Here is a 10,159-nt window from a genome sequence, read left to right as displayed (position 1 = left end):
GAGTGCACCACCACGCCCGGCTGCCGCTTTTATTTTTCATTTTGAGGTAGGGTCTCACTAAGTTGCCCAGGCTGGCCTTCAACGGGAATTTGACTCCGCTGTTTAATGCCCTGTGCTTTCCACACTCTGCTTCCAGCTCCCCACCCCTGGCGGTGGAGATGGCTGTCATCCCAGGACCACTCTTGGAGCACCTGTCAAGTGCCAGGCCATCTCAGTGTTTGGTTCAAGCCTGGAGTCTGGCGGGGAACGGCTGGACCTCCCCGCGTTGCAGAAGGGGCAGTAAGCTCCCTGTCACCGGGTGTCAGAGGGGTCTGCAGCGCTTTGTACAAGGCGCCGACTCCACTCCCTTCAAACTGGCCGGGCCGGGCCGGTGCGTGGAGTTGGCGCGCCCTCTAGCGGCCATCCTGTGCATCGTCTTGCCCGGCAGCCAGAGCTGCGGAAAGTGCGGCCAGCGGCGACCCGCCGGGGAAGTCTCTCGATACACCTGAGGGGTCCTACCTGAGGGGTCCTACCTGCCGTGGCGTCAGCTCCCCGGAGCTGAGAGCTGCCTCGCCCTAGCTGTTCCACCTCATGGCTTCCCAGAGACCCCAGTGCAGCTGCGCGCCCCGCCCCTATTGCCATGGAGACCGCTGTACACAGTTCCCCCTTTAGCTCCACCGGGTGAAAAGCGGGGCCCCGCGGGCGGGACCAGCGCCCATCTCTGGGGGCCCTCTGGGGCCAGGCGGCCATGAACAGCGGGGCCCCAGGGACGCTGGCCGTGGAGACAGTGAAATTCTTCGGCCAGCACCGCGGGGAGGTGAGGCCCAGTGGGCTCCTGATCCTGTGTGCTGGGGTCCGGGGTTCTCTGGCTCCTGCTCCAGAATGGCTCTGGGTTCTAAGCTCGGGTTCTAACGAGGGGGGGCTCCAGGTTCCCGCCGCCCCGGCTTCTTGGGCTGCAGCTCAGGTTTAGAGCAGATTGTGAGTCTGCAGTTCTCTGCTCCGGCTCTAGAATGCGCTCTTGCCCCCAGGAGCTGAGCCCTGGTTTTATGGAAGGCTCCAGGCTCTGCTCACCAGCTCCTCAGGGGCTCAGTGGGTCCTGGGGTCCTGGTTTGCGGCCAGGCCTGACGGTCCAAGCTCCCACTGCGGGTGCCTCCTGACCCAGAATGGGAGCAGTTTTGTGTTCTACCCAGGTCAACTGCTCTGCCTTCTCCCCGGACAGCCGGACTCTACTCACAGCCTCAGAGGATGGTTGCGTGTACGGCTGGGAGACCCAGAGCCGGCAGCTGCTGTGGAGGCTGGGTGGCCACACAGGTGAGCTCTCTGCCTGGCTAGGGATGGAGGCCCACAGATGTGTGCTGGCATTCTGCAGAGGCGACCTCCAACACTGGTGCTGGGTATCAGTCTGGGCGAGGGTGGGACAGTGGGGCCTGTTAAGCCCGGCATGGTGGCGCACGCTTGTAATCCCAGCACTGGGAGGCAGAGACAGGAGGATCGCACAGGCTCGAAGCCAGCCTCAGCTACTGAATGAGGCTCTCAGCAACTTAGTGAGACCCTGTTTCCAAATAAAGTATAAAATAGGCCTGGGAGTATAGCCCGGAGGTAGAAAGCCCCTGGGTTCCACCCTCACCACAATAAATAAGTAAATAAAAAATGATGGAAGCCGGGTGTGGTGGCATACACTTGTAAACCCAGCATTTGGGAGGCTGAGATAGGAGGTTCACAGTTCACAGACAACCTCATCTACTTAGGCCATTTGCAACTCAGCCCCTGGGTTCCATCCCCAGTACAGCAAAAAAAAAAAAAAAAAAAAAAAAAGTGGAGCTGGGTGTGGTGGCTCACACCAGTAATCCAAGCTTGGGAGACTGAGAGGATTGCTGGTTTGAGGCCAGCCTCAGGAATTTAGTGTGGCCATTGGGAACTTAGTGAGACTCCCTTAAAATAAAAAATAAGATAGGGCTGGGGGTATAGTTCAGAGGTGGAATGTCCCTGGGTCATGGTAAATGCAGTTTTCTTACCCATTGACATTTTAAGTGCAGATCAGTGGTGGTAAGTACATTCACACTGAGACTAGTCTTCATTATGTAAAACTGAACCTACCTGTGAAACTCAACCCTCCCCAGCCCTGACAACCAATCAGCTTTCTGCATGAATCAGGTTTCTCTGGGATCCTCATAACTGGAATTATGCAGTATTTGCCTTTTTTATGTGCGTGTGGCACTGGGGATGGAACCCAGGGGCATTCTATCTCTGAGCTACATCTCCTGTCTTATTTATTTTTTTTGGTGGTACTGGGGTTCCTGGAAGCCCTTCTACCTCCGGGCTACACTCCCAGACCTATTTTATATTTTAGAAACAGGGTCTCTTACGCCAGCACGGCTGGCTTCGAACCTGCGCGATCCTCCTGTCTCCGCCTCCCAAGCGCGGGGATTACAAGCGTGCGCCACCACGCCCGGCTTTCCTGTCTTATTTTTTATTCTTTATTTTGCAGAGGGCCTCACTAAGTAGCTGAGGCTGTCTGCAAACCACGATCCTCCAGTCTCAGCCTCCCGAATGCTGGGATTACAAGTGTGTGCCACCACGCCTTATACTTTATCTTTCATTTAAAAACTCTTGCTAAGCCCTGGAGGCCTCACTGAGCAGCTGTGGCTGGCTGCAAAACCTGTGATCTTCCTTTCTCAGCCTCCCAAGTACTGGGATCACAAGCGTGGGCTGCCATGCCCAGCTTTATTTTGTGGTACTGGGGTTTGAACCCAGGGGCATTCTACCTTCAAGTTATACCCCCAGCCCTATATTTTATTTTGAAACAGGGTCTCACTAAGTTGCAGAGGGCCTCACAAGTTTCTGGGATTGGCCGCGAACCTGCAATCCTCCCGTCCCAGCTTCCCAAGTACTGGGATTATAAGTATTTATCTTTTTCCTGGCTGGCTTATTTTCCTACGCATGTCCTGCAGGTCAACCACGTTGTATCTTCTACTAACAATCACTCCTCTGGCCAGTTTCTCCCCCACAGAATGGAACAGTTGCTAGCAAGGAACTGAGCGCCCCATAGGGACTCAGCAGATCGCACTGTTAGGAGACGAGGGGAAAGATGAGGTATTACAGGGCAGATGAAGGCTAAGAGTAGACAAATGCAGGCTGGGAGCTCAGGGCCAGGACCCAGGCTGGGGGCTAGGAGCAGGTGCCTGCCTTTGAGTACTGACCTGCCAAACAAACAGGCTGGTGTCCAGGCTGGGCCTGGCCGGCAAACCCAGGTGAAATTTCCAGGTGGCTGGAGTTTGGCAGGGGGTGGGAGGTGATGAGACGGGGCGGGGGGAGTAGAGGGCAGTGCCCAGTGAAGCCGTGCATTCCCCACCCAGGCCCCGTGAAGTCCTGCCGCTTCTCCCCTGACGGCCGCCTCTTTGCCAGCTCCTCCTGTGACCGGACCGTCCGCCTGTGGGACGTGGCAACAGCCCGGTGTCTGCAGGTGTTGAAGGGTGAGTGGGCATGGGTGCCAGTCTGCACCTGGATGCGCTTCCTGTGCTGCACCACTGTACCCTTGCCCGCCCCTGCGCCTACAGGTCACCAGCGGAGTGTGGAGACGGTCAGCTTCAGTCCCGACTCGAGGCAGCTGGCATCAGGCGGCTGGGACAAGCGGGTGATGCTGTGGGAGGTGCAGGTATGTTGACTTTGCGCCTCCACACCTCCTGCCCCAGCACGCTCCCCCTGGGGGGCTCCCTGCGCTTGCGCCTCAGGGCCTTGGCAGAGGCTTCCCTGCCAAGCTTAGGGTGCGTTGGACCACATCACCACACCACCCAAAAGGACATGCAGAAGCCCCAGCCTCCACCTCCTGCAGCTCGGGCCTCTCCCCTCAGTCTGGGAACGCACTGCGCCTCTTCACGGGGCACCGGGACTCCGTCCAGAGCAGCGACTTCTCCCCCAGTGCCGACTGCCTGGTGAGCCTCACCCTGCCCTGGCCCTGGCCTCAGAGACCCTGGCAAGAGGGCAGAGGTCCAGTCACTGTACCTGCCCGCAGGCCACCGGCTCCTGGGACCGCACTTTGCGCATCTGGGACCTGCGGGCAGGGACCCCAGCTGTCTTCCACCAGAAACTGGAGGGCCACAGCAGCAACATCAGCTGCCTGCAATACTCAGCATCTGGTCTCCTGGTACGGGGGCTGCCCTGTGGGTTTGGGGCTGGTTCCCTTGCCAGCTGTGCAAACCCCTAAAAGGGCGCAGGCCATTTGGGGGCCCAGTGAGCACTCCAGCCTCATACCGACCAGCATGGCTCGCTCTGTTCAGGCATCTGGTTCCTGGGACAAGACCGTTCACATCTGGAAGCCTGTGACCAGCAGCCTGCTTGTCCAGCTCAAGGGCCATGCCACCTGGGTGAACAGCATAGCCTTTTCCCTGGATGAGCTGCAGCTGGCCAGCGCTGGCTACTCCGGCATGGTAATCACCCCCAGGCCATGCTCCTGACGGACCATTCACATGGCCTCCCTCAGGCACTGGGCTCTAGCTACCAGCCAGCAGAGTCTGGGCCGGCCCAAACTGCAGTGAATATGACATCCCCACAAGCCCTAGGCTGGCGACCGAGCTCAGTGGCAGAGCACTTGCTTGGGAGGTAAAGACAGGAGGATCGTGCTGGTATGAAGCCAGCCTTGTTGGCTTAAGAGACCCTGTTTCCAAAAAAAAATACACAATAGGTCTGGGAGTGTAGCCCGGAGGTAGAAGGGTTTCCAGGAACCCCGTACCACACAGACACACAGAGAATGTGTAAAGCCCTAGGTTCAACCCTCAGAACTGGGTGGGAGAAAAATTATAAGCCTCAGAGCACAGTGCCTGGGATTCACTGAGCATACGGTATCTTCAAAGATGTCACACGGGCCTATTCTGCCCCCTTTCATTTCCAGGTCAAAGTCTGGGACTGCCACACAGGAAAGTGCCTGGAGACTTTGAAGGTAGGACGGATGCCCAAAGCCCCAGTGCAGATCCCGAGGACCTCTGTGGGGATCCGGGCCCTGCAGGACTTCTGGACAAGAGTGCTGTGCTTTCTGGCAGGGGGCACTGGACGTGGCCCACACCTGCACCTTCACCCCAGATGGCAGACTCTTAGTGTCTGGAGCTGCTGACCAGGCAGAACAGCAAGCCCACCGCCCATTCAAATCGCCCAGGGCCCCCAGAATGCCAACGGCACTGCGATGTCTCTCAACTCCCACCCTCTCCCCAGGGCGCAGACGGGGCACCTCCACACCACAGGCCCAAGGGAACTAGCGACACCCACCTGCCCCGCACCCCCCGCGGATGGAAACACACAGCACAAGGGCAGCCGGTCTTATGTTTATTGCCGCCGCTCAGGCCTTGACCGCGTACTTGCGCATGGGGTACAGCCGCGCCTTCCGCTGCTGCTTCTTGGTCTTCAGGCTCTGCTCGTGCTTGTTGAGCCTTCGGCGCATGGCTCGCGTCTTCTTGGGCCGCAGGTCCAGGGGCTTGTACTTCTTGCCCTGGGATGGACAGACAGGGTGAGCTGGAGCACAGGGCTTTAGGGGGCAACCACAGGACTCAAGATACACCAGCACCAGGACCAGGCTGGCCACCGAAGTCGGCCTGCGGCACAATGCATGCTCTCCGACCGCTCCCCAGACCCAAGGCGGCTGGGACCACCCCGTCTTATAGAGGCTGCCTGGGCTAAGAGGTGCCCAAATCTGTCTTTCCACCAGTCCAGGAAAAGGACAGACGGCATCCACTAGGTACTAGAAATGGCCACTACTATCTAAGTCACACCAACAGCAGGATCTGATATATCTGGAGGGTCTGCCGGTGCCGCCTGTAACAATGCTCTACCTACCACTCGACACTGGAGGAAGACCCGCCAAGGCCCCGACACAGGGCCTCACCCTAACCCCCACTCCTCCCCGATGAGGGCGCAGGATCAAAGCCAAGGTGGCTCACGCTGGTCTCTCCTTCGTTCTGCAAAGGAGCCCTGAGCCCCCGCAGGAGGTGGCCTGTGCTGGTGCAGAAATCAACCAGACCTGGCCTCCTCAAGGTGCCCCCCACCCCAGTGAGGGCTGAGGAGGCCCATGGGTGAGGAGGTGGCAGGAGCTCCAGGAAGGCTTCTCTTAGAGCCAATAGCCTCAAAGGCAAGTTCTGACACCAGGCGAAAGGACAGAACACAGCACGTATCAGACCTGGCTCCCTGTGAGAAAGCCGACCCTCCTGCGGGACAGGCATCCTGAGGCAGAGACCTCCTGCACCAGGCCCCTGGGTGGGATCTGAACGGGACCTGGAAGCAGGCTAGCCTTCTCCAACCACTTTCCTCTAACCTGCTGGCTCTGGCCAGGCCCCGCCCATCCCAAGCTTACTACCCCGGCAAGCTCTGCTGTCCAACAGAGCAGAGCCACATTAAGTCAATGGCTGCAAGAGACATTAACTCTGGGTTCACACTGTAACCCAGATCACTTCAACCACCACTGGAGCTTCATAAGGATCCCCACAGCGGAGCTCCACCCACCCCCTTGACTCACTGGGACCTGGGATGGTTCAGCACAAAAGCAATTCTTCCTGGCCACCACCTCTGCCTAGTCCCCCAGCTTGTCCCCAAACAAGCTACTCCCCAAATTCACTTGGGTAGGAAAATGGATTAAAAAACCCAAACGTCCAGCCAGGTGTGGTGGCGCACGCTTTTAATCCCAGCGCTTGGGAGGCCGAGACAGGAGGATCGCACAGGTTCAAAGCCAGCCTCAGCTACTTAGCGAGGCTCTCAGCAACTTAGTGAGACCCTGTTTCTAAATAAATTATAAAATAGGTCTGGGAGTACAGCCCGGAAGTAGAAAAGTCCCTGGGTTCCGCTCTCAGTACCACGCACACACAAGCATCTGGCAACCCTCCACCACTGATTTCCTGACTTCTGGGCTGTGGTGCCAGACGCTGGTGAATTGAACCTCAGACTGGCACAGAGGTTCTCAAGTAGGGGACGGCATGGCCAACTTAGCAAGGAGGTAAAACCAACCACAAATCAGGATGCTTTTAAGTGCCCCCAGCAGGACAACGCCCTGACCAGGGGAGGGCTGGACTACACTTCCTGCAGCCAATTCCCCCAGGACCCCTCACCTTGTAGAATTTCCTGAGGTTTTCTTTCTGAGTCTGGTTAATGACAGTGAGAACACGGGCGATTGATTTGCGGACAACTCGGCTTAAAAAAAAAAAAAAAAAAAAAAGGTCAATGAAGACATGTTAAGACACATAGCACTCCTCAGCAACCCATCCACACTGACCCCAGAAAATGGGAGTTCTGGAGGCGAGAACTGGGAAGTCACTCGCCTGCCTGTAATCCCCAGTACTTGAGATGCTGAGACGGAAAGATCACAGGTTAAAAGCCAGCCTCAGTGTCCGGGCGTGGTGGCGCATGCTTGTAATCCCCGCGCTTGGGAGGCTGAGACAGGAGGATTGCATAGATTCGAAGTGAGACCCTGTTTCAAAATAAAATATATAAAAAAGAAAGCCAGCCTCAGCAAACTAGTGAGACCCCATACTGGGAAGGCTGAGAAAGGAGAATCACAATTTTTTTTTGGTGGTACTGGAGGTGGAATCCAGAGGCTTCTATCTCCAGGCTATACTTCCAGACCCATTTTATACTTTGTTTGGAAACAGGGTCTCACTTAAGTTGCAGAGAGCCTCACTAAGTAGCTGAGGCTGGCTTCGAACCTACGTGATCCTCCTGTCTCAGCCTTCCACGCATGGGGATTACAAGCGTGAGCCACCACACCCAGCTGAGGATCACAAATTTGAAACCAACTTCAGAGGCCTAGAGTTTCAGAACAAAAAAATAAAGGGCTGGGGGTGTAGCTCAGATGTAGAATGTCCTCAGTACCACTCACATAAGAAGCTGTTAGCCTGGCATGATGGTACACACCCACTGAAATTTCAGTACTTGGGACATAGAATTGTGGTACTTGGGAAGTTGAGACAAGAGGATATTAGGTTAACTTACTGAGACCTGGTTTCAAAAATAAGGACAAGCTGCGCATGGTGGCACACACCTGTAATCCTAGTACTTTTAGAGGCGGAGACTAAAGAATCTCAGGTTCAAAGCCTTGGTAATTTAGTGAGGCTCTCAGCAACCTAGTGAGATTGTTTCCAAATAAAATCAGGCTTGGGGTGTAGCTTGGACGTAGAATGCCTCGGGATTCAATCCTCAGTACCAAAAATAAGTAAGAAATCCCGAGGACTATGAAGACCCAACCCTGTCCCATCTGATTTGGCAGAGCCAGAATTGTGTCACAAAGCAGGCGCCCAGCCTACTTTAAGGAATCACAGGAAAGGTCGTTTACTCGGTGTGTTTGACACTCGGGGACAATAAAAAGCAGGCCAAGAAGTCAATCGGAAATCATGTTGAATGGGAACCCCATCAGAGAGCAGGGGAGGCTCACCTCATAGATGGCTGGTAAACAGGGTGTTGAGGGCTCACCATACAACTGTTCCTGTGTCCCAAGCCCACCACCCCTCTGCAATCCTGGTAGGAAGGTTATTTGAGGATGAGGGTGGCATTTGTTTTAAAAGAAAATGCCCTCTGGGAGGTAAGCCATCAGAATGTAATAGGTCTGACTTCAAATCCATGCTTTCACAAGCCTTCTTCATCCTTACCCAAGTAAATCAAGCTATTTTCACAAGTATGGGGTGCAAGACACCCACCTACCCAGTGGGGTAAGGTGAGGAAAAAAATTAACCAAGCTGGTGGGAGCCAAAAGGGTCTATTGAAGCTTCGGAAAACAGCATTACGCTGGTTTTGGGGACTCTACAGGCTGAGCAAGGGCGACGGAGGATGTTCAGTGGCACTACAGGGACACTTCCTGAAACCAACTTCAAAGGCCACACGTGTTCCCAGTGCGCACGCGCCCGGAACTTGGATCGCTTACATCTTGGAGAGCTTGGACGCCGCGCCGCCTGTCACTTTGGCGACGCGCAGCTGGGAAAGCTCCACCTTCAGGTCGTCCAGCTGTTTCAGCAGCTCTTCCTTCTTCTTGCCGCGGAGGTCCCGAGCCTTTATCTTGGCCTGGGCGCGAGAAAGGCCTGGGTCAGCCGCTGTGCGGACCGTCTCGCCTCCGCCGGGCGGCCCGAGTCAGCAGCGCGGCCCAGGCCGTGCCTCGGGCAGGGCACCGGGGCCCGCGGGCTGCAGGCAGGGCCGGGAAGCCGCAGCGCAGACGAGCCCCAGCCGCGCGCCCACCCCGGCCCGGGCCCGGCGGAGACGGAAGGAAGCGCGCTGCAGTGGCGCCAGGCCGTCCTGCGCGGGGTACCCCCAGCCCGGGCGGTAGCTGGGACCCCGGAGCCCGACCCACACCCCCCACCCCAGCCCCGGCGGCCCGCAGGGGTCGGATGGCGCCCGATTCCCTCGCCCTCACCATGGCTGCACGACCCGCCGCTGCCTGCGCCTAGAGAAAGAGGAAGGGGCGGGGCTGACCTCCGAATCTACTGCCGGGTGGCGGCGGGCGCGGCCAATGGCGCTGCGGCGGGCGCGCTGGCCCCGCCCCCCGGAGGGCGAGCTTCGCCCCGCCCCTCCGCAGAGCGGGCGGGGGTCTCAGGTGTGAGCAGGCGCCCTAGCCTCTGGGCTCTAGGCTGGCTTGTGCCCGCGCGGCCAGTGGGGGAAACTGAGGCCTGGGATAGGCGGCAGCTCACTGGGGATGGCATAGTAAGGGCTCGAATTAGCTTATTCAGTTCTTTATTTGTTCATTCATTCATTCATTCGGGAAAACTTGCAGATCTGAGTCTTTGGGTCAGCTGGGTGCTGGTGGTCTGGAATGCTGAGGGGGATGAAGGGTGCGGGGGTTTCAAATACAACTGGAAGCAGACTCTACCTAGGAGGAAAAAGTGCAAAGTGGACGGGGAATCGTCTATAACCCTACTCTAGTGGAGGTAGATGAAATAGCATCCATAAATATTAGTTGTGGTACTGGGGATTGAACCCAGGGCATTCTACCTCTGAGTTGCACCCTCAGCTCCATTCTTTTCTTTTCTTTCTTTCTTTCTTCCTTTCTTCCTTTCTTTCTTTCTTTCCTTACTTTTGTGGTAGTGGGAATGGAACCCAGGGACATTCTCTTTCCAAGCTACACTCCCAGCTCTATTTTTTATTATTTTGAAACAGGATCTTACTAAGTAGATGAGGCTATCTGCTAATCGCCATCCTCCTGTCTCAGCCTCCCGAATGCTGG

General features: G+C 56.6%; 2 protein-coding genes across 2 annotated transcripts; one reads left to right on the top strand and one right to left on the bottom strand.

The window, feature by feature from the left end:
* Nucleotides 1–727: 727 nt before the first annotated feature.
* On the top strand, nucleotides 728–5,086 carry WDR38 (WD repeat domain 38; the record flags this gene model as incomplete). The annotated part of the gene is made up of 8 exons (XM_080709305.1): nucleotides 728–796; nucleotides 1,170–1,290; nucleotides 3,336–3,452; nucleotides 3,537–3,634; nucleotides 3,831–3,911; nucleotides 3,992–4,123; nucleotides 4,257–4,406; nucleotides 4,868–5,086. 8 exons carry the CDS (start codon nucleotides 728–730, stop codon nucleotides 5,084–5,086), a joined length of 987 nt encoding a protein of 328 aa, XP_080565431.1.
* A 221-nt stretch (nucleotides 5,087–5,307) lies between these two features.
* On the bottom strand, nucleotides 5,308–9,374 carry RPL35 (ribosomal protein L35). The gene is made up of 4 exons (XM_080708781.1): nucleotides 9,353–9,374; nucleotides 8,870–9,006; nucleotides 7,065–7,146; nucleotides 5,308–5,458 (listed from the first exon to the last, which is right to left on the bottom strand). Exons 1-4 carry the CDS (start codon nucleotides 9,353–9,355, stop codon nucleotides 5,309–5,311), a joined length of 372 nt encoding a protein of 123 aa, XP_080564907.1. The 5' UTR covers nucleotides 9,356–9,374; the 3' UTR covers nucleotide 5,308.
* Between the last annotated feature and the right edge of the window lie 785 nt (nucleotides 9,375–10,159).

The sequence above is a fragment of the Muscardinus avellanarius genome, assembly GCF_963383645.1.
Source record: "Muscardinus avellanarius genome assembly, chromosome: 13".
Classification (NCBI taxonomy): Eukaryota; Metazoa; Chordata; class Mammalia; order Rodentia; family Gliridae; genus Muscardinus; species Muscardinus avellanarius.
This window is presented reverse-complemented; position numbering and strand designations above follow the sequence as displayed.